The 26847-nt window shown below is 32.0% G+C and overlaps 5 protein-coding genes across 5 annotated transcripts; 3 read left to right on the top strand and 2 right to left on the bottom strand.

Annotated features, from left to right (window-relative positions):
• Nucleotides 1-1239: 1239 nt before the first annotated feature.
• LOC107930949 (uncharacterized protein At3g17950) lies at nt 1240-2257 on the bottom strand. The gene is made up of 2 exons (XM_016862722.2): nt 1994-2257; nt 1240-1910 (listed from the first exon to the last, which is right to left on the bottom strand). Exons 1-2 carry the CDS (start codon nt 2075-2077, stop codon nt 1392-1394), a joined length of 603 nt encoding a protein of 200 aa, XP_016718211.2. The 5' UTR covers nt 2078-2257; the 3' UTR covers nt 1240-1391.
• Nucleotides 2258-3158: 901 nt separating this feature from the next.
• Nucleotides 3159-6015, bottom strand: LOC121203416 (mitochondrial import inner membrane translocase subunit TIM22-4). The gene is made up of 4 exons (XM_041107780.1): nt 5640-6015; nt 5197-5387; nt 5027-5099; nt 3159-3456 (listed from the first exon to the last, which is right to left on the bottom strand). The coding sequence occupies exons 1-4, from the start codon at nt 5803-5805 to the stop codon at nt 3371-3373; spliced, it is 516 nt and encodes a 171-aa protein (XP_040963714.1). The 5' UTR covers nt 5806-6015; the 3' UTR covers nt 3159-3370.
• Nucleotides 6016-7640: 1625 nt separating this feature from the next.
• On the top strand, nt 7641-11502 carry LOC107930998 (probable LRR receptor-like serine/threonine-protein kinase At3g47570). The gene is made up of 2 exons (XM_041107779.1): nt 7641-10322; nt 10933-11502. The coding sequence occupies exons 1-2, from the start codon at nt 9434-9436 to the stop codon at nt 11310-11312; spliced, it is 1269 nt and encodes a 422-aa protein (XP_040963713.1). The 5' UTR covers nt 7641-9433; the 3' UTR covers nt 11313-11502.
• On the top strand, nt 7671-9392 carry LOC121224592 (putative receptor-like protein kinase At3g47110). Its single transcript, XM_041108061.1, has one exon. The coding sequence runs from the start codon at nt 7671-7673 to the stop codon at nt 9390-9392; it is 1722 nt and encodes a 573-aa protein (XP_040963995.1).
• A 1649-nt stretch (nt 11503-13151) lies between the features above and the next one.
• Nucleotides 13152-17273, top strand: LOC121224446 (protein C2-DOMAIN ABA-RELATED 4). Its single transcript, XM_041107778.1, has 4 exons — nt 13152-13218; nt 14303-14526; nt 15219-15314; nt 16677-17273. Exons 2-4 carry the CDS (start codon nt 14371-14373, stop codon nt 16968-16970), a joined length of 546 nt encoding a protein of 181 aa, XP_040963712.1. The 5' UTR covers nt 13152-13218; nt 14303-14370; the 3' UTR covers nt 16971-17273.
• Nucleotides 17274-26847: the final 9574 nt, after the last annotated feature.

Below are 26847 nucleotides of genomic sequence, written 5' to 3'. Positions count from 1 at the left end.
CAATCCATTTATCATAATTTTATCTTCTGTTTTGAAGCTGGAGATGACAACTTGAGCTCACTTTTTTTTCTATTTCGAGTATTGAATTTTGTTGTTTTGTGATGGTTTTTATTATAAGGTGGTTGCTTGGCTGTTGTAGCCTTTACAAAATTGTAATCAACTTTACTTCATCAATTGTAACGTTTTAAATATCGTTACTGTATGGTGTTCTTTTCATTCATTTTTTTCTCTTTTTCATGTGTTGGGTTGACAAATAAGTGTATAAGACCGTCTATGCCGAAAACGATGTTAGAAACTTTATATTGGAGTAGGATAAAATTATAAAATTTTGAAACTTAAAAAGCTAAGATTTCTCAGTTAAGAAGCTTAAATTATTAATTTTTGTAAAGGACCAAAAATTATTTTATTGAGTTTTTTCGAATTATAACTAAATTGACAATTTTTGTAAAAAATGAGGACTAAATTTATTGAATTTTTAGAATTCAGACTAAAATGATAAATTTTATAAACATTAGGGGCTAATTTTTTTTGAATATTTTATATTTTGAATAAAATTAATATAATATATAAAGATTGAAGGGCTAAATTTGTTATTAGATCAATAAAAAACCCAAATCATTTTCAAGTAACCAAAATATTTTATTTCGAAAAGTTTACTGGCTAAATAAAAAAATTAATAATGCTGTAACTAAAATAGAATTAAAGCAATAATTTAATAATATTTTTGTAGTTTACACTTTAAATTTTTTATTCCTATAAATTATAATCATTTCCCCCTAATTTAGAAAAGGGAAAATTTAAAATCATATAAAGAAAAAGTAAATAACTTTTCAAAAAATATAAATAAAAGCCAATGTCTGTAAAGAATCTAGTCCCTCAATGATTACACTGACAGATAAAAGTTAGATTTATTGTAGTTTAATTACATTTTATTCTCCTCATTCAAAAAATAAATAAAATAATATCTGTATAATAGTAAACTAATTATTTCTATTAAAAAATTAACATGTATCTTGTAAGGGATCCCCTCTTAATAGTAGAAATTGATGAAATTATTAAGAAAAAGACTAAAAATTTTAATAAGTGAATTAGACTTTAATTTTTAAATTAACAAATTATTGAAATTAAAAGTAAATGTATATAAAAAGTGGAGACCTAAATTCAAATGAAATATATAGTTGTGATTAAATGATTATTAGCTAAGCTATTTTTTAATAATCGTATAAAAATAAAATAGAGTTAAGAAGAAAATATAAATTATTGGAATAAATAAAGCCAAATTAAATTGTCTTTTTTAAAGAAAGATAAAAATTAAATGCGGTGGATTAGATTATAATTAAACAAATAAAAAATGAAAGGGTAAAGGAGTGGAAAAGTCAAAAAAGTACACTTTATCCAACGCCTCCGCTACATATCCCCGTGAGCGACACCGGGAATCTACAAAGAGCCGTCGATTTCTCGTCGTCGTCATCACCTGCCGGAGGAGCTGCCGCCGCCGAAGGAGGAGGCAACACCCTTCCATCAGCAAACAACGACCGTCCATTCCTCGCCTCGTGATTCTCATCGTGACCCGTCCCCATCACTCCTTCCAGTTCCGCCGTCGCACCGTAAAACGCTCCGTCACTGAACCTCCGCTCAACCTCCAGAAACTCACCCAGAGAAGCCGGCTTTGAATCCCCATCCCGGCAAATCTGCCACCACTTCCTCCGCCGTCTACCTGAACGCTCCGACCCGAAAGCCGCCGTCAACGCCCTCCTCTTCTTGGGTTTCGCCGTGGAAGAACCGGGGCTCGCGGGTTGCGTCTCGCGGTGGTTGTGCCGTGACGGTGCTCGGAAAGTAATGGCCGGAAAACTCACACCCATTAGAGTACCCAATGTAGTGCTTCTATCATGGAAAAATGAACCTGTCGACTTCATTTACCCCCAAAAATTGCATGAACAAAGGATTCAATTTAAAAACAAAAATGAAAAACAAGAGTAATAAAGAAATTTACCTCAGTGTCGAGATCAGAAGAGGAAACGGAAGAGATGGTGGGGGAAGACGGCGGCGGAAGCATATCGGAGGCTGGATCTAGCATTTTCTGATGGTATATAATATGGGGTTTTTACGGGAATTTAAGGGATTATAAGAGAAAAAGACATGGATTGGTGATTGAAGGGCCTAATTGAAGCTGATACTGATAGATAAAGTGTTGTTTTCTTTTAGCTTTTGGATTGTGAATGGCATCATTATCGTTGCCTTGCCTTTGTCCACCTATCTTATGCCTTTTTTCCTTCCCTTTTTCTTTGCGCAAAATACGAAATTTAGTCCCTAATATTTACTTCCTTTGCCACTTTGGTCTTAATTTTTTTGCATCATTTTGACTTCACTTTTACATTTTAGTCGGATTACTTTTTTTTAATGTAAAATGTAATTAACTTAATAAAATTTTAACGAAGTTGAAGTGAATACCTGCGTAATAGTCTACATACACTTCATTGTTAATGTCAACAGTTTTTTTAAATATATATATAAATTTTTAAATTTTTTGTGAAATGCTCATGCAAGTTGCCATGTAATTGTTATTAAAAATTTTACAGTCTACTCAATTCTTCTAATTAAGAAGAAACATTTTAACTAAAATTTGAAGATTGAAGACAAATTGATAAAAAGAAGAGAATTAGGATCAAAATGATAAAAAATAAATATTTTGGGTTGAATTTGTTATTATATTTGGATTTTAAATTCATCGAATGGTGGTTCTATTGAGATCTGTCACGGTTTTCTAGAATAAATAAAATGTTTTTCTGATTTAAAATTAATTGGAAACCATCTGAAAAATATTTGAAATATATGTATCCGACAAAAGATGATGTAAGTCTACAGGTTGGGCAGGTTAACTTTCTGGGGGTTGAATGTAAAATTTTAGTAAAAAGGGATAACATCAACCATGAATTTTAATTTGATTTATTCTAATTCTTGTAAATAACATCATTTTTATATTTATCCAATATAAAAATAAATTAAAATAAAATTAACGTTTACAATCAAAATTCATGTTATAATTTAAAGATACGAAATTACAATTCCGAATATCTGAAATGTTTCCAAGTTACATACAGTAAAGAATGAAGATAATTGCATCAACAAAATCTTTCAAAAATTGAAAACCAACCAAATAAAGTTGAAGGATAGACAATATCCAATTCATTATATTAGGGGTGTACATCCTCTGATTCAGAGACGTATAGTGTGAATCAAATATCAAAACATAACAACACTTTTTAAATTGTTATTCTGAATCAATTAAAATTGCACAAAAATATTTTCTGATAAAAATTCAGCAGGTCAGCTATGAATGCAAAATTGGACCAAAAGGATAATTCTACCATCAAGTGTGTCTATCGAAAAACTTCTCGATCGCAACTGAGAATGCAGCAAAACCCACACAACCGACGCATGCAGCTTTCGGACCAGCTATCAACAATGCACGAGAGAAATGCGATGTAAGATAAATAGGGGAAACCCGAAACAGAACAAAATCATATAAGCTGTGCAAATGTGGGAGATTAACACTTGACAGTGGAAGTGCATAGGCCCTTGTACTCAGAAAATGGGCAAATTAGTCCCTATACGTTAGATGAAAGTACAAATTGGTCATTCTGTTAAAAATTCCATCCGTTTCTACTATTAAAAACTGGTCCCTATACATAAGGTACGCGTCTGGTTATTCCATCAGCCACGCTAATTTTTAACAGTACAAATGGATGAAATTTTTAACAGAAAGGACTAATTTGCTCTTTGGTTTAAAGTACAATGACTAGTTTGCCCATCTTTTGAGTAGAGGGGGCAAAGTACAATTTGACTCCTAGTATAAGGGCTTCTACGGTAATTTTACCGAAAACAATGTGAAGATGAGACATGAATAAGTATTTGTTGGAACCAACATTCATATGAGCAAAAACCTTACTTAAACTAAAATTTTGCCTGACCAAGGATACTATTGGAAGAACGACACTTCTCCCGCTGGTTTTGGTTTTTCTTTTTCTTTCTCTTATGTTCAATTGTAGCAATTGTATTTGATAAAATCATTCTCAAAATTTCATTACATCAAATAGCTATCATTGAAGCTGCATTAAGGTTTCCTCATAAATGCAGGGCATATTTAGTAGCCTAATATCATGTGAAACGCCAAGGGCAGGGCGCTAAGGTTTTTAAGTGCCAGTTTAGAGGGTTCTAAAGTATGTGAAAAGTACAAAAAGAAAAGGCAAAGTGAGAAAGCTCTCCGTAAGGCCTTTATTGGTTTCACTTAAATGAGTTTCAATGGCATGTCACTCGAATGAAAAGAGACTAATGATTCTATATTAAACTTGGAATCCATAAGCCCAAGAGAGAGAAATGGCATACTAATTCTCCGACAGGAAAACATATCAGAAAACAACACAATTCAGTTCATTAGGCTTGAAGTAAATTGCTCTAGCCAATGTGTAGTAAATCATAGGGAGGATATGATAATAACGAATAATGCAAGGGCAAATATTCAGTAATATGTTCATATTTGTTTCAAATGCAAATTAAGGGAATGTGGTAAATCAATTGGTAACCAATGAAACCATTAATGAAAATGCCAAAATCGATCGACTAAGAAACGTGAAATATGAACACATCAACATTATTTTATCAAGACATTTCATACTGATATTAAAAGAAGAAAAAGGTCGACAGGTATAAGATGCTCGAAAGAATCAATAAAACAGTGTCTCAATAGCATTTCTGTTATACTATTCATAAACAACATATCCGAATCGAGTTTTCTTTAGTCATGTTAATTTACTTTATAAAAGAATGTCGGCTTGTTCATATTCAACATTTCTGATATATTAGCCTTAGCATTAACGGGTTTGTTAGCGAACAAGGAACAGCATTTCCACTCACATCAATCAATTTATAGAATAATGTCAACACGAAATCTACATTAGAAAGCTCCTTACTAAGATCATAGAGACCATCACAAGTAATAACAAGAAGAGTAAGAGAAAGTAGATACCTTTTGCCGACATAGTTCCCCCTGTTACACAACCGGCAACAACGGTATTCGTGGTGTCATGTTTTGCCCGAGCCTTTAAAAAGCAAACAACGGAATATGAAGTTCAGTTTCTAATTCAATTTCAATGTCTATGTGTGATGTGATTTTGATTTCTAGTTTCTATATATTACCTTCTCAACAACACATTCAACAGCAGAAAACACTACACCCATAACTGCAAATGTTTTTGCAGAACTCCAGCTTCTTGAACCCATTTGCTTCAAATTATAAAGTAATTGTTGCTTTCCACTCATTTGATCTTGCATTATAGGATTATCCAATGCACCCAAAAACATACCCATCATGAATCCAAGCCCGCCACCTGCAAATATAATCATATATATTAAAACCCTAAAACCTCACTTAAACCCTACAATTAATCGAAGGCAGTATAACGCAGAGGTTAAATCTTTATTGCTTTTTTTTTTCAAATAATTCCAAATAAAAACAACTTGACATCAAATTGGGATTTACATTTTTTTCTTTATTGCCAAACAGATTATCATTCAAAAAGAATTTATTTAAAACAAAAACTATTGAAAATAAATAAATGAAAGCCGAATTGGGACTTTACCCATTACTCCACTGGCGACACTACGAACGGCACAGTTATTCCAAACTTCTTGGGCACGGATTTCCTCCATGCTTGGCATTCGAATAGCTTGAATTTGAGGCTGTTCTGCTTCATGTGAGCTTGGAACTTCGGTTTTTAACTCGTTTTCAGAGTTGGGCGCCGCCATTTTTAAAAGAACTCCAACTCTGCAGAAGAATACTGAGAAAAAAAATCTCAAGCGAATCAAAGCGGTGGTGGTGGGTTGAGCCGCCGAACTTGAGAGTTTCTTTCTAATGGTTAAAAAGGCAAACTAATATCCTTGGGCTGCAAGACGGAGTGTGGGAGTACCAGTGTCACCCCACCGCGTATTTTAGCAGAATTAAACTGGGCTGGCCCCTTTTCTTGAGTTTGCTTAACTGAGTTTTAAGTAGAGATATTAATGGGCCGGTAGTTCAGATGGGCTGGTCGATTTCGTATGAGTTATTTTATTATTTTTAAATAATAAAACAAGTTCAACCCCTCTAGTTTTGAGTATCTCTTATATTTTTAGGTAAATATAATTGAAAATCTAAATTATCGGTTCATTGATTAATGGTGTTTATCTTTATACTCATGTTATGGGTTTGGTTGCAAGAATTACTTAATAATAGAAGTTACAACATATACCCAATTTCACAATTATCTCAAGACAAGGAGGATAGTTTTTCTTCTAAATCCGATCCGATTAATCGAAAAATTAGATCAACTCTCTTTGCTCAAAAACTTTTTTTTAAAGGTACACATCCTAAAATTATACATGAATTATGATTTAATGTGTAATTGTATACATTAACTTTGATTTTGTGTAATTTTATACATTAAATTTTGATTTGATCTAATTCTTATAAATTATTAACATAATTATTGATATAACATTATTTTATGTTTATATATTACATGTATGAATATAGAAATAAATTGATATATTTATTTCTTTAAATATATATAATTAAATCAAAATTAAAATTTGAACCACAATTAGAATTTATGTATATATTTACACATTAAATCAAACATTTATCCCTTTAAAAAATACAATCGTGTCGAATCAATATATGTTTGCTGCTTGGAAAATCTCATGAATTTTCTTCAAACTTCCCTAGTTCACACTTTCATCGATGACGTCTTTGACCTATCCATGAAATATAAAAATATCTTATTCAAATTTCCCTAGTTCACACTTTCATCAATGACATCTTTAACCTACCTACTCAAAGTATTTCGTTAAAGAAAAATATATATAAAAGTAATTTATTGGGTAAACTCTCCGAGACTTTCTTGCAAGAGACTAAGAACTTATTACAAGTTAGTCCCCATTATTTTCCAGGAAGACCAAAGACCTTAGTGATTAGAATGCAGACCAACTTTATGATATGTTGTGTTTTCCTTGACTTGTTCTATTTTCGTCTTCACCAAATCTAAAAGCTATGGGACAAAAATTTCCATTATTTATGATTTTAGTTTATATTGAAATTATAAAAACCCCCCACAAAAGTCGGATTATATTTTATCTTCTTTACTTAAAAAAACGAAAAATTAAATTCTATATGTTTGATAAAAACTAAATTGGTTCTTTCTATTAAAAGTTTCATTCATTTGTATGGTTAAAACTAATGTGACTGACAGAATAACTAAATAATAACATATGACATGCCATGTATAATTATAGAAACCCGGTTTTTAACAGCAACAATAGATAAAATTTTCTCTATTCTCTTCCTCTAATACTCATATGAAAAAGAAAAGAGACTGAAACCAACTATAATTATAATTCTATTGACCCAAAAAAAAAACAACCTATAATTATAGTGTATAAAATCAACGTCCAAATATAAAAGCTATGGGACAAAAAGTCCATTGTGGGGACTTCAAGTGGTAGATGATGAGACTTGGCACTTATGAGTTTAGTCAACCTTGAAATATTCGGAGGTACAGTATTATGTAGCCTTTAAAAGGAGAAGCAAATTCAAGTGGGGACTTCAAATTTGCCTATTGATCAAACAAGTCCCCATTATGTCAAACCTGTTATGTTTTTCTCTTTTCCTCTTTTCCATTCTGAGTGCAGCCACTTCTCGGTCCATAAACGAGACCGAAACACAAGCGTTGCTTGCAATCAAGGCTCGAATACTCATTGATCCCTACGAGGTCTTTGTTTCTTGGAATGGTTCTCGACATTTTTGCGACTGGCCAGGAGTAATTTGTGGTAGACGGCATAGACGTGTCACTGCCTTGCGTCTACCGTCACTCAATTTGGTAGGCGATCTATCTCCTTACATAGCTAATCTTACATTCCTTAAAGTGATCAACGTCGGGAACAATAGTTTCCGTGGTCCGATCCCTCGAGAAGTTACTAATTTGCATCGTTTAGAGGAATTGGTTCTTGCCAACAACTCTTTCCATGGTGAACTTCCAAGGCACCTTGCTCGTTGTTCAAACCTAAAATTTGTCAACTTAAACCAAAACGCTCTAGTAGGGGAAATACACGCTGAGCTCGGTTCTTTGTCCAAGCTCCGTATGCTTCAACTAGCCATGAATAACTTCACAGGGACAATTCCACCTTCAATAGGGAACATCTCTTCCCTTCAATATCTTTCGTTAATGCAGAACCAGCTTGAAGGACACATACCGATTGAGCTCGGTCATCTGTCGAACTTGCGATTTCTTCAATTGGCTTCAAATAAGTTCTCTGGTACAGTTCCTAAAGAACTATACAATATCTCATCCATTTTTTTCTTCGGTTTAGCTGATAACCAGTTACAAGGCCAGGTCCCTCCTTATATAAGCTTGAGCCTCCCTAACCTTAGGTTCATTTACCTTGGGAAAAACAAATTTTCAGGGCCAATTCCAACATCAATAGCCAATGCCACTGGGCTCATACAACTCGATATGGGTTCAAACGAGTTGTCTGGACCGATACCAAACTTGGGAAGCCTTCAGAATCTACAAGCATTGAATTTCGGCGACAACTTCCTTGATAGCTCCAGTGATTTGAGTTTCCTCAGTTCATTGACTAATTGTACCAATCTTAGTCTCTTATGGTTATACAAAAATAACCTGACCGGTGTTTTGCCAGACTCGATCGGAAACCTCTCTACAAATCTCAATCAATTCCGGATCGAAACCAACTTCATATCTGGTACTATAGCGAAAGGGATAGGAAACCTTGTAGGCTTGGAATACCTTGGATTGTTTGAAAACATGTTCACAAGCACCATCCCTGATTCTATAGGAAAATTTTCCAAGTTGAAATATTTATACGCATACACAAATAGAATTACAGGGGAAATTCCTTTATCTTTAGGGAACATGACCCAACTAATTGTTCTTAGCATTGAGGATAATTTGTTACAAGGAAACATACCTGTAACAATGGGTAACTTCAATCACTTGGAACAATTGGATCTATCTCAGAATCGTCTTAACGGCACGATACCAAAGGAAGCTATTGGTCTCTGTTCGTCCATAATAGGCGTTAGCTTTGCTTCAAATGGTTTAACAGGGACTTTACCATCAGAGGTTGGAAACTGCAAAAATCTCATCTTGTTGGATGTATCAAACAATAATCTTTATGGGGAAATTCCTAGCTCGCTCGAGAATTGTTTGATGCTCGAGTTGCTTTCCCTGCAAGGAAACTCTTTTAATGGAACCATTCCTTCTTCATCCAAAAGATTAAGAAGCATACAAGTTCTTGATCTTTCGATAATGATTTTTCAGGGCGAATACCGAAGTTTCTAGCCGAACTCCCTGTTGTCACTGATCTTAATCTGTCTTTCAATATGTTCGAAGGTGAAGTGCCCATGAATGGAGTGTTTGGCAACATAAGTGCATTCTCGGCTATTGGGAACAACAAGTTATGCGGAGGAATTAAGCCGCTTCGGTTGCCTGTTTGTCCTAGGGAAACCGAAACGAAAGGGAAGAACTTCCCACATAAGGTGATAATTGCAATCGCTGTCATACTCTTTGTCGTTTGGTTCTCGATATGTCTCTTCGTGATCAAACAACGGGCTAACTCGTCACGAAAGAAAGAGGGCATTGCCTCCCCGTTGGATAAGAAACACCCGAAACTTTCCTACGCCGAACTCCTTCATGCGACCGATGGTTTCTCTTCAGCCAACTTAATCGGCAAAGGAAGATATGGTTCGGTCTATAAAGGTACTCTAACTTCCGACAGTCAAAACCCCATCGCTGTGAAAGTACTCGATCTCCAACAACGCGGTGCCGAGCGGACTTTCAAGTCCGAATGCCAAGTCCTTAAGAACCTTAAACATCGTAATCTTGTCAAGGTCATTACTTCTTGCTCAAGCATCGATTTTCAAGGCAACGATTTTAAAGCTTTGGTGTTGGAGTTCATGCCAAATGGGAGCTTAGAAACCTGGTTACATCCGAGTTCAACTGAGTTAAACCATTCAACGAGGCTAAATCTAACTCAGAGACTCAACATCGCCATTGATGTTGCTTTAGCATTGGATTATCTTCATTCCCAATTCGGCAAACCGGTGGTCCATTGTGATTTAAAGCCGAGCAACGTTCTTCTTGACGGTGACTTAACTGCTTATGTTAGTGATTTCGGACTAACGAAGTTTCTTACAATGACAGCAGAGTACTCCATTGGTGAGCAAAGCAGTTCCATTGGAATAAGAGGAACCATGGGATATATTCCTCCAGGTAAAAAGCTGAAATTTTAATCTTTTTACTCTAATTTGACCCTAAACTGATTCAGGGCTGAGTTTGATTCGGTCAGTTTTTTTGAGTTCTTCATAATAATTTATTTCAGTTACTAATTTTGGTTTTTAAATTTTTAGATTTTATTTTCATAAAATCTATTGTAGTTTATGGATTTTGAATATTATTAGGTAAATTTTAAAATTTTTCCATAAATATTTATAAAAAAAATTAAGTTAGAATAAATGATTGAGAAATCATTTTTATATTTTAAATATAAAACATTTAGTTTAATGCCATAAAATTTAAAATTAATTATAAACTAAATAAAAAATAGTATTTTATTCAATTAGGAACTTGTAAAAATATATTATTAGTTAAATATGATTTACTATAATTTTACATACCCTGATTAAGTAATCAAATATCAATAAAAAATTTATGGACTTCACTTTAATATCAATTTAAACTTACTATGACATTGTAAAGGATTAAATTATACTAAATTAAAATATATATAGATTAAAACTTAATTTCAGCATAACAGAGGAACTAAAATCAGAATTAGACCTTTTGTATTTGATATTCATGTGAATGATGTTTGGAATTGCAGAATATGGACTGGGAAAGGAAGTATCCACATTCGGTGATGTGTACAGCTACGGCGTCGTTTTAATGGAGCTTTTTACTGGCAAAAGACCCACTGACAGCATGTTTACGGGAGAGCTTAGCCTACGTGATTACGTTAAGGCGGCGCTGCCTGATCGTGCGGCGGAGATAGCCGATCCTTGGTTCAATTTTGAAAATGAAGCCTTCGATCAAAATGGCCAAAGCAGCGGCGGTGGCACCGGCAACGCTGGGAAATGGTTGGGCTCAGACCTTGGCATCGGAGTCGCATGCTCTGCTGATTCACCGATTGAGCGAATGAAAATCGGAGATGTGCTGAGAGAGCTTGACAATGTTAGAAATAGGCTTATTGGAGATCACCGGTGAAGAAGAGCGTAGCAAGCATCAGTGCATCGATGAAGATGCAATAAATAATTGCATGAATAATAAATATGGGTGAATGTAGCTGAGAGGCGCTCTATTACAGAGAACTGATCAAATTAGTCCCTCTATTATTATATTATATGGATTAATTTACTATTGTACTATTAAAAATAATCAAATAAACCCAAATTGGAATAACACTAACATTGGCTGTTTAAAAAATATCATTTACTGGGTCAAAAGACTTGTCCAGTGCTTCTCAATTTCAATATTGAGCAAAATGGTCCCTATCAAATTTGAAAGTAAGCAGCTAAGGACAATTTATCACGACGTTAATGTTTTTAGTTAATTATGCATAAATTTGACTGATATAATAGTAAATTTAGCCCTCAAAATTTACACATTCTATTAATTTAGTCTTGATTTAATAAATTTAACTTGCAACATTTGCGTAAATGTATAAAAATTGAGGTTAAATTTGTTGGTTTTTTAGAACCAATTCCAAATTGACAAGATATGTAAATATCAAGGGCTAAAATTGTTATTATACTAATCAAAATATGCGCCGAGATAATTGTCCTTAGTTGCTCATATTCAAATTTGACATGGAGTAAATTGTTTCGATTTTTTTTAGAGAGACCAATTTGCTCAATTTCAAAATTGAAAAGGACTGGAAAGGTCTTTTTACCCATTTATTATTTAACAAAGTTAATATTTTAAAAGTTTTTATGGTTCTGTAAATGAAATATTTTGTTTAGAATTGAACTCCAATTGAAAAAAGAAATAATTTTCAAGACAATTTTTATACGGTAAATGTTAATTTTGTTACAATTTGGACTTATTTAATTATTTTTAATAATATAGGTGCTAAATTAATCCATTTAATTATAGAGACTAATTTGATCCAAGTCCTTATAACACAAGAACCTCCCGAGTACTTTAACCATTAAATATGTTTGAAATATATGTCATGCAATCTACTAGCTCAACTCAAAATTCATTGATGTATACTATTATTTGAGCTCCAGCTCGACTCGAAATGATATTGAATTTTTTGAGTTTAGTTCGATTAAGTTCATTTAAATAATTTATATACTCGAGTTTGGGTTTAAGCTTGAATTCTTTTTATATACTTTTTATTATTATCAAATAATGAATTATGAACTATTAAGTATAAACAAAAAGATTTGATTAAATTGGACTTAGTCTGTAGCTCGTATAAATTGCAAATATAATTTTGATGGTGCATAAAGTACAAAAAGTGAATGTCATGCAGCATCAAATTTAACAATTTAATCATTTAAATAAAAATTTTAAAATAATTTAATGACTATTTTATAATTTTTTAAAATTAAATGATTAAAACATTAATGATTTTATTACATGGTTAACTTTTTTTATATATAGAATTGCAGAATTTCTCGACAAACAAAGCGTCATTCACGGCCTATTTCTTAGTTTACTAATAAATTTTCCTTCATTTTTCTTTAAAATTTCTAAAATTCATGCTTTAATATAAAAATATTCGTGGGACTAATTTAAATAAAAAAATATTTAAATCCCAATATAAAAAGGAATTGTGAAATTCAGAATCCAAATGATGATTTAATCTTTAATTAATTAATGATTTTATTACATGATATAGTTGACTTTTTTATATATAGAATAGAATTGCAATATTTCTCGACAAACAAAGCGTCATTCATGGCCTAATTTCTTAGTCAAACCCTCCACTAATTATAACGACGACCAATTCACGTCCAGTTATTTCCCGTACTGGTTACCGATTCTCCCGGTCACTATCCTAGGATATTACCCCCATCGCTGGGTCCCACAGCATCTCTCCCCGTTTCCGTTCTACACTTTTCTTATAACTTAAGAAAGTTTCTTTTCAACCAAGACAGATCAGGTACCTTCTCTTTTTCAATTAGTCCCAAACTTTTGCTTATATTTATAATTAGTCCCTAAATTTTAAAACATTTTAATTGAGTTCTCAAAGTATTGTTATTGTATTAATTTGGGTCTTTCAATTAACCTAGTTGTCAATTTATGTGCTAAATAATGGTTTGGATTTAATGTGAAGATATTTAAAACATGTGAATTAAATTGTAAATACATATATACTTTAGTTGAAGTGGCAGGAAGGGACCTTTCCCCTTAACTAAATGGTATATTATCAACTTTAGTCTCTTTTAGTTACAAGATATTCAATTTAAGCCCCTTTTAAAACAAAATTTTTACCTTTGAGATCCCAATTTTTTTTCAATAGGCTTACACGTATTTACAAATTGATTCACATCAGGTTTGAGTTGGTGTTTATCATCATAGATGATAACTAAGCTAATGGAATAACCAGATTGATTTGATACTAATATTTTGAGAACTCAGTTGAAATATTTGGAAGTTGGAAATCAATTTAAAACTTGGCTTCTCGTGAAATTAACTCAAATTAAATGACGGTAAATTCCATATTTGGTCATTCAACTTTCATAAGTTTTCATTTTAGGCACCAAAAGTTTTAAAAAATATATTTTAGGCACTATCGTTAACAAACATTTTCATTTTGGTCACCCACTGGTAATTCAATGTTCATTTTAATCACCCAACTTTAGTAAATTTTTATTTTAGTCACTCATTTTATATTTTTAACTTCCTTTATTTTATTTTGTGAAGTAATTTTTTTTTTCCATTTAAAAGGGGAAAACTCGTGTTTTACATAAAATTACCTCGATTTTTATAAGGAAAAACTTAGGTGACTAAAATGAGTATAAAATAATATTGTCTAACCCCAAATTAACGGTAAGCAACCAAAATGAAAAATAGTTTTTAACGGCAGTGCTTAAAACTTAACTTTTTTTTATTTTCAGTACCTAAAATGAAAACCTATGGAAATTTGATGACTAACTAAGTAGTTTACCCTTAAATTATAATAATAAAACCAACTTAAATGTAAATTTAATATTTTATTTATTTTGAATTTTGGTTTGGTAAAGTTAAAACTAGGGGAAAAAGCTCTTCTTTCTTTTGGGTATAAATACAAAGGGGAGACCGAAAAAAACAAATGGCAGATTCTCCAGGCTCAGAAAAAACGAAGAGCTCATCGTTGATGGATAACTTATTGGGCCTTCTTCGGGTTCGGATCAAACGGGGCGTTAACCTCGCCGTTCGTGATGTTCGAAGCAGCGATCCTTACGTTGTTGTTAAATTGGATAAACAGGTCCGTTTTTATTTATTCGTAATCAGTAATTAATTTGCAGGGAAATTCGTTTTTTTGGGGGTGAAGCTATATGTTATTTTATGATGAAAATCACTTTGTTGCTACGAATTGCCTCCTAAGAGCTTTAGAATTTTGTGTTTTTATCAAAATTCAGAACTCAAAAGCAACTAGATATGTTTAAATTTAAATAATAAAAAAAGGAATTTTAGTGTTTTAATATGGTTTAGATTCTTTTCTTCTTTGGCTGAATTTGATTATTGAATGTATGGAAATTAATAAGGTGAAAATAGGGTTCTTTTGATTGATGAATCTCAAAGATTTAAAAAAAAAAATGGAAAAGTCCTAGTTCATCCAAGTTGACTTTCACATTGAATCTCACTGTAAAATCAGCAATAATATTGGAAAATTCGATGTTACTCATTAGATTGAAGGTAACAATTTATAATTTTTTTAACCATGTAAAATTATGGATTGTATGAAGATCATCCACAGTATTCATTCCTTTCATCGAACAATCTTGAATCGAGAAGCCCTCATTTTCTTTTATACCGTAATTCCCTTTAGTCTTACTTGGACTGTGCAGCCTGAACATGATATCGTAATTCCCATTTTTCACGGTTTTTTGTTTTTAGAGTCATTTTCGAGCAACTTGCTCAGTTCTAATTTTTTTCGTGTGTAACTATTGCTTGCAGAAATTGAAGACTCGTGTAATAAAGAGGGATGTTAATCCTGAGTGGAATGAGGATTTAACTCTTTCCATAACAGATCCTAGTACTCCAATAAGACTGGTAAGTTTTCAACTACTAGTTACTATATCGATGGAGTGCATAACAGAAATCTGGTTTGATAAACCAACACTCGGATCATATAGGAGAACATTCTGTGCTTAGATTCTGAAGCTGCATCTTTTCCTAGATAACCATTCCCAATGTTCTATAGCTTCTAGATTTTCATTGGAACCAATTTTTTACCGATGCAGAACGATGCTTGTTACCTATATATATTAGCAAAACATTTATGGTTTCAACTAGTAATTAGGAATTTGCACAATGCGTGTATATGTATTTCATTTTCCACTATTAGATATGTTAAACCAACACTCGGATCATATAGGAGAACATTCTGTGCTTAGATTCTGAAGCTGCATCTTTTCCTAGATAACCATTCCCAATGTTCTATAGCTTCTAGATTTTCATTGGAACCAATTTTTTACCGATGCAGAACGATGCTTGTTACCTATATATATTAGCAAAACATTTATGGTTTCAACTAGTAATTAGGAATTTGCACAATGCGTGTATATGTATTTCATTTTCCACTATTAGATATGTTAAACCTTGATCTTTATATTGCAAGATAGCTCATGTTCTGTTGATTTTGATTCTATTACTTCATTAAAATATGAAACTCATTTTTGGTTCATCTCAGTTGCTGATTCTCTATTAATCTTTAATATAAGTTTTTGATGATCGACTCATTGTTTATACGCTTAAATTGCCGTTTTCCTTCTTAATGATGCTAATGCTATTTCATTATTATTATTTCCTTGAGGGGGTTAATGTCTGTTCTTTGCAGAGGTGTTATTAGTGAAAACTGCCAAAACAGTAATTAATGTAAACATATGCTGATACCAAATTTATTTTTCTAGTTGTTTAACCATCGAGGAACTATATGAGCATTTTGCTGTTTTAGTGGTTTCTTGTGTAGTTGCCCTTCTGCCAATTTTCACTTTGATGATAGATGGCAAAATTGGCTTAAAAAATAGAATATTTGCCTGCATGCATGATCGGTTCACATAGCATCGGTTTTAATGAACAAAAGTAAACAAAACAAGAAAGAACAAGCGTAACTCAATGTGCTTCTAGCCCAGTTTTTTATTATTTGCTTGTTTTTCATTTACTTCTAATTTCCTACTGATACTAATATTCGTGCTGGCAAGAAAATCAAATAAAGCCAATGGAATGCTTAGAAATTTCTTATTTTTAATTATTTTTGAAGTATTGTGAATTTGTAGGCTTATATCTACCCTCGAATCTTCTTTCTCTCTATTAGTGCTATGATCATGTTTTGTTCTTTTGTCATTTTAATGTACAAGGCCATTTCTGCCATTAGTGTCATTCACAGTAATTTTCTGTTCCGCACGACTCCAGACAGTTTATGACCATGACACTTTTAGCAAGGATGACAAAATGGGAAATGCAGAGGTTGACATCAGGCCGTACATAGAAGCCTTGAAAGTGGATGTGGATGGTATCCCGAATGGAACCACGATAGCCAGAGTGCAACCTTGCAGGACCAACTGCCTGTCCGAGGAGAGTGCCATCACTTTGGTCGACGGGAAGGTTGTGCAAGACATTTGCCTCCGATTGAGAAACGTGGAGTGCGGTGAAGTGGAAATCCAACTTCAATGGATTGAACTTCCCGGGTCTAAAGGTTTATTATGAAGTGTGTGTTCATAAAAATGCTGTTTCGTTCCATATCGTTATGTTTTTTGTTGCAGGTTTGGGGAGCTTCTAATACCGGGCACCGTTTGAGTTTTCTGCCGAGGTTGGTTTTGTTCTTTTTGAAACAGTTTGAATATGTAGTTAAAATATATCTAATAGTAGCAGTTGAACTTGGCTCATATATAGGATTGAACAAAAATATTGGTAATTATTTCACAACCGATACCCCCCTAAGTGAAGTAATTGCCTTTTGTACAATTTAATTTTCTGAGCTTAAGGTCTTTGTCAGAAGCTTTTCCTTTTTGAACATTCTTCAATACTTATTTTATGATTCTGTAAATATTGGATTATGAAATTATACTTCTTGTTTTTATATACTAATTGAGGATAAAAAATTGTCTAATTCGAAGACGTAGAGATAACAAATTGATCACTAAGCAGGTCAGATAGGTAGGTAAAAGTATAATGGAAGCCTTGTACTGAGCCAAGATGTATTTTGTCCCTTTTATTCAAGAAATGGACAAAGTGGTCCTTTTTTTGTTAAACTTTTATCCATTTGTAGTGTTAAAAATTGGCGTAGTTGATGAAATAATCAGAATAACCAGACAGTGATATGTGATGTGCCATATATATCTCATATTGATGTACAATGATTGATTTTTAACAGAAAAAATGAATGAAAATTTTAACAGAATGATTAATTTGTTCTTTATTCTAACATGTAAGGATCAGTTTGTCCACATTTTGTGTAAAAGGGTAAAATGCAATATGATTCTTATTACAAGAGTTTTTATGATATTTTTGACTAAATAAGTCTAAACAATCAATGATCATGTGCTGAAGAGTTCATCAATAGGTCAAATGCTACCACTCTTATGCCGGTTATCCTTTCTACTCTTTTTCTTGGAACACATTTAAAACTTATGTATACTTTTGTGGGGGCGACACCTAGGTTCCGGGTCTAGTTCACCATTTCCGACCAGCCACTTTCAGGCGTAGCCCTCAAAAGACATCAACAAATCTAATATGGCGTGGCATCAAAATAATCATAAATGCTAATTCTCCTAAGTTCTCTATTGTTAGAGTAGACGGTGGTTTCGATAATAGGAAAATTACAATTAATATATATAGTAAAATTAATTTGATCTTTTTAAAAATGATGAGAATATAAATTTATAATTTAATTTTGATCACTCAAATATTTATAATTTAATTCTGACCTTTCTAAAAGAATATTTGGATTTGCACTTGATTTAGAGGAATGGTAAGGTTGAATTCATTGAAGAAGAAAAATAAACGGAACCACTTGTCCCCTTTATCAAATTGCCGGCAGTGGAATATCATTGTGACTTCAATTTGTTGTTCATAGGTTGTAAAGTTATATATCCTAAAGGTGTAAGAACATGAAAGATATCTCATTTGTTGTTTGAAAATGACCTCTTTTTGGTTTTCACCAAAAAGTTCACATGACTTTGTGGAAAAACACCATTTCAAAGATTCTGCTTTCATTTCACTAATTTCTGCAAATGGATTCCAACAAAAAATTGAGGTTTTCCATTGAAGTGGTGTTGGCAAAGAGATGTAACACCAAAACAATGGTACATTTTATTCCTTGAATACCTCTTACTTGGCAACTGGGAATTGCATTTAAGTGCGGAAAGTCGTTAAGAGGTTTTGTGAGGTTCTGGTTCTTGGGGAAGTGAGTCAATAATTTTAGTGGTTTTTTTCTAATTTCTGAGAGATTCTAATGTTGTTCGTAGTCTTATATACCCATTGCCAGGTATCCATATATAGAGGTTTAGAGACTGAGTTATGATGGGCGTCGTGAGCTTGAACAAGTCTTTTCAGGGTCTTCTTGTTTGCATGGCGATTGACTCTTGTGCTATATAGATGATAACCAATATTTGTTCTCTTGGCCGACTCTGAGTGAGCAACAAAGGGTAAAGCTCTTAGCTCTATCATTCTCAACCTGGCTTGCTACTCTTCATTCTTACGGCCATGGATGGTGGTTGTGTAAGGAGTCGTCAAGAGGTTTTTAGCAGTTTTGGGAGATTCTGGGTTTCTAGGAAATGGAGTCTTAATATTTTAGTGTTTTTTTTTTTAGTTTCTCAGAGATTCTAATCTTCATGGTCTACATATCCATTGCTAGGTGTCCATACGTGGAGGCTTAGAGACGAGCAAAGTAAAAAAGAATTTCAAAGGGATGGAAATTAAATTATGTATTTCTTATTAGAGTTAAAATATTATTTTATTATTTTATATTTTTTTTAAATTTTAAGGATTAAATTGAAATTTTATATTTAGATGATAAAGTATAATAGTATAAAAATTTTAAAAATAGATATTTTATATCTGTATTTAGACATAATTAGCAAGTCATAAGGAGCAGAGTTAAGGAGAGTTAGTAGGGGCTCCAATTTCCCCTAAAATAAAAAATTTTACTTTTAATTTTTTTATAAATTTAAATTAGTATATGGTAAAATTATATTTTTAACTCCTTTAAAATGAGAAAAGAAATTAATTTAATTTTTTAAAAATTATAAAGATATAAACTATTAAAATGATAAAATTTCGTAAAAGTATACAATTTAATTCTAAATTTCTGGAATCCTTTAGTCTGACAGTTGACTTGTGTTGAAAATAGGTGACAAGTAATATTTGCTCCCCTAGCCACAAAGGCTAAAGCTCTTCACTCCATCATTCTGAAGCTGGCTTGAAACTATTGAAACTTAGGAAGATTGGTATTATTTCAGGCCATTATCATATAATAAATATTTCTTTTGTTGGGGGAAATGTGACATATTTAATTATGATTGATGGGATTTAGAAATTCCTATTTTCAATAATTTTCTTGCACATTGTTTTGTTTGATAAACAAAACCCACATTTTTTAATCCATTTACTATCAATATTAGGGTCAAAATATACTTAATAATTTAAACCAAGAAATGGTCTTCTTTTTTTAAGAGATAGCCAACAAGCCACGTTATCCCAATTCCAATAAACCCTAATCTCTAATAAATCGATAATCCGATTTTAATTTCCTATGTTGATGGGAAGAATGAAAAGCGAGCATATCATCTCGAATGAGGAGGAAAATCTAGCAATTCATTAAAATTAAATGTTTAAATGTTAGATGTTTTAAACTTATCCGTGTTAGGACACGTGACAAGTTTAAAAGACATTTGAACAGTAAATTTACTATCAACAAGTCGAGAGGTCATCTGTGAACTCACTTTCCTGAGATGATTGTCCAGACAACAGATGGCATAATCTTCATTGAAAGCATAAAGTCTTTGGGTTACCAAACATCACGTGGATTTAAATACTTCAGGAATGATGAAGAAAGGATCGACCCTTCAAGAATACTAAATCTACACTACGTCAACACACTCTTAGCTCTCAACCTTTACATTCTCTTTACCACCACCCTTCATAACCTCCAGCCCTCCACTCGACTGGATGAATCGGCCTCCGTAGCAATCACTCTCCTCTCCTCATTACTCCTTTATTGTTGTACACTGTATCAACACTAGATAAAAGTATCATAAAGACCTTTATATTAGGAGTCAGATTGTATTTGTTCCATCTACATGAAAAATGGTCAAACTAGTCCCTGTATGTTAGATCAAAAAGTAAATTGGTTCATTTGTTAAAAATATAATCTATTTTTACTGTTAAAAACTGGTCATTATCCATTAGCCACATCGGTTTTTATAGTAGAAATGAATGAAATTTTTTAACAGAAAGGATAGGTTTGCTATTTGATTTAATGTATAAATATAATTTTGCCCATTTTTTGAGTACATGGGGTAAAATACAATCTGGCTCACAATATAGAGGTCTCCATGGTACTTTTACCTTAAATACTACTATTAATTTTTATATTATAAATTGTGGATTTGGCCATTCATGGTTCATGTCATTCTCGACTTGTTAAATTGTGACAATTTAGTCAATTTTTACCCAAAAAGATTGTTTGATAAATTCCAAATTTAGGGACTAATTTAAACAAAAAAAAAGCTCAAGGATCAAATTGAGAAAATTTACCAAATTCAAAGACTAAAGGTTGCTCTATCCCATAAAAAAAAGCCAAGGGGAAATTGAATTGAAAGGATTGGGAATGGCAAGAAAGATGTAGTGATAATTTTTTGGCGTTATTAGTAAATTGACCTCTAAATTATACCCAATGTTCAAATTTTTTCTTAAAGTTTTCTTTTAATTAGAAGTGGTCCTTAAATTTTTTATCAAAAAATGTGCGGCATCCGATAGAAAAGTGCCATATGTCATGTTCTTATTAGTTTTATATCGTTTTTTGTGTAGGGTAGGATAAAATTGATAGTTTAAGGTCCACTTTTGACTAAAAAAACTGAGGATTATTTTGGGAATTAACTATACTTTAGGGGCCAATTTGCTAAAAAGCCTAAACTTATTATGTGCTAGAGAGTAGTGATTAAAGTCATTTGTCTGCACCCCAATAATCAAGATTCAAATCCTATTGATGTAATCATTCTTTCTGAATAAATAACTTGATTCGGTATGAAAAAAATTATGCCATAATATAATTTGTTATTATATTATGTTAATTTGTTATTATATGATGTTATGTTAATTTGTTATTATATTATGTTCTTCTATTTGAGGCCTTTTCGATATTTGATAATTACATTGGACTGTGTTGAGGTGAAGCTAAAAAAAAAAGAGTTGAAATTAAGTTCTTTCATTTTTTGAGATAAAATGTAATTTTATCATTTTAATAGTTTATATCTTTATACTTTTTTGAGCTAAATCAAAATGGGTCAAAATATAATTTTACTATATACTAACTTAAAACTTTATAAATTTTAAAGGACCAAAAACAACACTAGAGGGGGCAAACAGGGGCTTTGACACCATCAAATGGATAGTTTATATTTTAATCCCTCTAAAATCTAAAGTTACAAATTAATATATATGACTTGCCTAAAAATATAAAAATGTGATTTGGTGATTCTAAAATTTATAAAATTTCAAGTTAATTTGGATTTCTAAAAAGAAAATTCTAAACGTGGCCCTTAACTAAAACTTAAAATTTTCATTTTAGGGACAAACCCCTACTAAGTACCCTTGACGTGGCCCCTACGACCACCATCAAATTTAAGATTAATGCTTTTCTTTTTCATTCATAAAATACAAATTCTACTAATTTTTTATAACTTGGATTATATTATATATTAATTGTTGGATTAGGACAAATTAGGGTCCACGTGAATACTCTTCTTACTTTTGTGATGCACCGCTCCAAATTTAGCCGCCGCCGCATATTTAAGCGCGTGGATTCATTCACTTCTCCCAAAAATGATTTTCAAATATATATTTTTTCTTTTTCAAATTATTATCAAAATATCTTGCTCAGTAATGATGTACGTATTAATATGATTTCGGATTTATCATTATTTTAAAAGATTTTAATATATATATCATATTAAAATTCTAAGAGAGTGATACAAAAATATGGTCAGAGTCTCCATTAAAACCATAATATTCCTTTTTGGTACAAAAGAAGTAATAAGATAAAGTAAATTAGATGAGGTGATACTCTTCCAATTTAATTATCGTGCAATTATTGAAGTATTTCTTTTGATAATTACATGTAAATATGATTGTTTAAAGGTTTTAAGAACGTTATTTTTATCAATCCATTTATAATTTTATTCCCTTCTTTGAGCACATGTGTAGATCATCCATGAACATTTGAGAAGGTTTTTGACGGCACACTCTACAACTAAAAAAAGCTATTCATTTTCATTCGCTTGAATCACAGTACTATCCATCTCAAGTATTAACTTCTCTAAACCTAGATCTCAGAATTTCGCCAAAACCACATAACAACCATCAGTATTTTAGGAGAAATCATATCAACATAAAAGCAATAGAAATTAGTAAAAAGATGTGGTATGTTGTTGATAACCACACGACTTTCTCCCCATTCTTGTTCCAAAAAGACCAGTTACTACCTGCTAAGCACTTCTCCTCCATATAACCCCAAAAAATGAGGCATCACAACCAGCTTCTCACTCCTTCAACCTGGCCCTCTACCACCATTCCCTTTTCTCATATTATATTACCTCATAGATTAGCGAACAAAAACCAGCAAACAGGTTCCCATTTCATTCAGCTTATTGATTCCATTCAGAACCCAAAACTTCATCTTTATTATTTCTTTTTTAAAGCCATACGAGAAACCATCAAACCACCGACAAAATATTCAAGTTTCAGCATTTCGGGCAGTACAGCCGAAATCGAACGAAACTCGCCAGTACGGCCGGAAAATTTACTGGAACGGAAAGTGCAACCCAAGGTTTCGTTTTAGCGGCCGGTATCGGTATTTACTTCTCTGATAATAATACAACAAAGCATAATTTGTTAAAAAGAGAATAAAATGAAGCGTATACTATTCTCAAATAATTAAATTATTAATAAATTTTGAGTCACTCAATTTTAAATAATTATGAAATAAATAATAAATTATTTAAAAATTTTCATTTAAATTGTTGAAATATTTATAAATTTGTGATGTTGGAAGTTGTTTTATGAAAAAATAAACTATAAAAGAGAATGTGAAGAGAGTTTTTATTTGATGCAAGTGATACAAATACAGAAAACCATACATTAAATCTTTCAAATAATTCAATAGTCGTTTTGTAACTTTTTTTAAGTTGAGTGACCAAAATATAAATTCATTTAAAACAAATATTTTAACCTTTAACCCGTCAAATTTTTAAATCTTTATTTGAACTCCAGTAACAGATTTGATCGACTCCAAGCAAATTACACTTCACAAACAAGTGCCAAACTAGGCAAAAATCCCTTAACAAATTCCTTTAAAAAAAACTAAGATTGTTCTTTTTCTTTCTTAAATCCTACAATAAGAAGAAGAAGAAATGGCTGATATGGAAATGTCTGTCTCATTTTATTTAATTCATAATTGTCATCTTTTTATTTTTGAATATTTATCATTCATTTTATATTTAAATTTTCTTTTTTAAAACGTTAAAATTTTTAAGTAAAATATTAAATGCCAGCCCTATAAAAAAAATTTAAACATTAAATAAATATTTTAATCTAAAATACTTAAAAAGCCCCTAACTTTATCACTTTATTTAAAAAGCCCCTATTCCTTTTCATACCTAAATAAAAGCTTTATCCTTCTATATTGAACCCAAATCAAACATTACTTTAAGTGAAAGGTTGATTCATGTTAAAAGGTTTATTGCGAATCTAACTATAGTTGCTCCGACAACAAATGTAGCAACCTGTAACTCAAACCTGACGATCGAGTCGGGTGAAGGGATAATAGACGTTGGCAATTGAAGCGCATTTTGCTACTAATTATTAGGTAAGGTGTCAGACAAGTTTAGTGGTAGCCGGATAGAGATGAAATGGTTAGATGATAATTTCTCATATATCGACAACTCCACTAGTGCCATTGAAAGACAACAATACGCGCGGGCATTCATACCGAGGATCAGAGGTCTTCTAATGCCAGATAGAACTCGAAATCTAAGGTGACTCCTACAAGTAGTCGACTTAAAAGAAGTGGGAATACTCAGGTGGGAATTAGTTATGTTGGTGACATTGTATCGAGAGATGTGCCGAGCAACGGAAGCATAAAAAATTAAAATCAATAGTTGCATACTTCTTCTTTAGTCATAGGCATGGTACCGCCTACCATTTTTACATCCCCGATTAAATGCCCTTAACGATCACGAGTTTAAGTATAACTCGAGCTCCTAATTGACAGTGGTTATGGGCACAGGTTCAAGTTTCATGCCATCAAAAGAGGATGCTTTATAAACCTCATACATAAGTTTGAGATCATAACTATAGGAAAAAAGGGGCTCACCAGTATAATCTATTTATTCTTTTTCTCCATCAAAGTAATATCATTAACCTCATTGTCCAAAACCTATGTTAGAGGTAAGGCAAGAAGACTTTCAGGGGGCAGTGACAATGGAGAAAAGCTGAAATGTGACTCGAGCTGGCAGTGGTTGTAGTTCTTTAATCACAGCAATCGCCCTAAGTTACATTTCGGCTTTTCTCCACTGTCACTATCACTTCCCCCCTGAAAGTCTTCTTGTCCCCCACCTTTGACACAGGTTTTAGACAATGAGATTGAGAATACTACTTTGATGGAGAAAAATAATAAGTTGATTATATTGGTGAGCTCTTTTTTCCTATGATTATGATCTCAAACTTATGTATGGGGTTTATAAAGTATCCTCTTCTGGTGGCATGAAACTTGAACCCGTGATCGCATAACCATCGTCAACTGGGGACCCGAGTTATACTTGAACTCATAACCGTATAACCATCGCGAACTGGGAGCCCAAGTTGCAATGCAACATCTTCTAAGGTGATGGTGCACTTCCCACATGAGAAATGAAATATATGGGTCTCCAAACGCCACCGCATCATCGTGAACTCAAACATAACTTAAAATTATCACAATTTCTCCTTAAAACACAAACACAAATAAACATTTCTCCCTAAATTTCCAACACCCAACAAAAAATTTTTTTGGAAGGACTAAAATGTTTCTTGGTGGAAGCATTTTTTGTTTTTCTCTACAAAATTGGCCTATTTCCCTAAATTTGTGAAAAAGCGACCTAATTCCTTCATTATCTTTTAAATTCAACATTTTCGGCTAATTAACCCAAAATAAAATACCTTCGATCCAAATCGATCTAATAGTCAATGTTGGAGATCAGAGAAGAAAGTTGTCTAGATTTTGGTTCATAGATTCATGACGTTCAAAATTATTTCATGAAAAAAAAGAACTGTAAAAGAAAAGTAAAAGAAAAATTTTCGATTAATGCAGGTAGTGCAAATAAAGAAAGCCATACATCATCGACTTTAATAGTCTAATGACTTAAAATAAAGACTTTTGAATAATTCAATGACTATTTTGTAACGTTTTAAAGTTGAGTGATTAAAACATAAATTTGTTAATAATTTAATGACATTAAATTGTATTTACCCATAAAAAAGGGGTAGGGAGAGCCATCTAGAATCCATGAGCAGAAAAGCGAATCCAAGAAGAACAGAGGAAAAGTTGAGGGTCCTCTTTTTAATGCTTGAAAATAAAAAAATAAAGTGTTGTGTACCCCAAACAAATACTTGGAGACACATCCCACTCACCTCTCCCAACCAAAATGCCTTTTTCTTTTTTCGTATTTTCTACTAAACTTTGGACATGAGAGTTCATTGAATACAGAGCCACCGATAGTATACTTCATCAATACAAATATACCAAGATTTATCAAATCCAATATTAAAATATTAAAATATATAAATTTAAGTTGAATAGTTAACCTTATTAATTTTTTTATATTAAATTTGTTGATGTGATATTTAAAGGGAAAAAAATTACTTAATAGTAAAGGCGTAGACAAAAAAGAAGCGGTGGCTTTCACCTCTCAAAAATAGTAAAATTTTCGTATTGCCTTTTCAAAATTTAAAAATTTTAAGTTAATATAATGATAAATTTATACCTTGACCAGCCAAAAATGAATGGTTCATCTCTACCCAAAAATTTATGAGTTATCTTTGCCTCTAAAGCTATTTTTTAGATTTGTCATTGCTTAGAAATAATGTGACTAAAAAAATAACATTATAATAAACTTGAATTTAACAAAATAATTTGAACAACATTAACGATTAGACCTGAATTTTAAAATCTAAAATAAAAAACTAAACTTTAAAAAAATAAAAATACAAAAACTAAATTCCAAATTTATAAAAATACAACTACTTAAAGTAAAATTTAACCAAAACAAAAACCAAAAGCCAAAAACTCCAAAATCTACCATAAAAAAGCAACCCCCAATTCCCTTAT

The sequence above is a fragment of the Gossypium hirsutum genome, chromosome D12 (genome assembly GCF_007990345.1).
Source record: "Gossypium hirsutum isolate 1008001.06 chromosome D12, Gossypium_hirsutum_v2.1, whole genome shotgun sequence".
Classification (NCBI taxonomy): domain Eukaryota; kingdom Viridiplantae; phylum Streptophyta; class Magnoliopsida; order Malvales; family Malvaceae; genus Gossypium; species Gossypium hirsutum.
This window is presented reverse-complemented; position numbering and strand designations above follow the sequence as displayed.

Bases quoted from the DNA above. Each gene is read 5' to 3' on its own strand.
- LOC121224446 (XM_041107778.1), top strand. From the start codon at position 14,371: ATGGCAGATTCTCCAGGCTCAGAAAAAACGAAGAGCTCATCGTTGATG. The intron at 14,527-15,218 runs GTCCGTTTTTAT...TATTGCTTGCAG, and splicing joins TTGTTAAATTGGATAAACAG to AAATTGAAGACTCGTGTAAT. The intron at 15,315-16,676 runs GTAAGTTTTCAA...GCACGACTCCAG, and splicing joins CTAGTACTCCAATAAGACTG to ACAGTTTATGACCATGACAC.
- LOC121203416 (XM_041107780.1), bottom strand. From the start codon at position 5,805: ATGGCGGCGCCCAACTCTGAAAACGAGTTAAAAACCGAAGTTCCAAGC. The intron at 5,100-5,196 runs GTAATATATAGA...TGCTTTTTAAAG, and splicing joins TTGAATGTGTTGTTGAGAAG to GCTCGGGCAAAACATGACAC. The intron at 3,457-5,026 runs GTATCTACTTTC...CATTGTTGATAG, and splicing joins GGGAACTATGTCGGCAAAAG to CTGGTCCGAAAGCTGCATGC.
- LOC121224592 (XM_041108061.1), top strand. From the start codon at position 7,671: ATGTCAAACCTGTTATGTTTTTCTCTTTTCCTCTTTTCCATTCTGAGT.
- LOC107930998 (XM_041107779.1), top strand. From the start codon at position 9,434: ATGTTCGAAGGTGAAGTGCCCATGAATGGAGTGTTTGGCAACATAAGT. The intron at 10,323-10,932 runs GTAAAAAGCTGA...TTGGAATTGCAG, and splicing joins CATGGGATATATTCCTCCAG to AATATGGACTGGGAAAGGAA.
- LOC107930949 (XM_016862722.2), bottom strand. From the start codon at position 2,077: ATGCTAGATCCAGCCTCCGATATGCTTCCGCCGCCGTCTTCCCCCACC. The intron at 1,911-1,993 runs GTAAATTTCTTT...GGGTAAATGAAG, and splicing joins CTTCTGATCTCGACACTGAG to TCGACAGGTTCATTTTTCCA.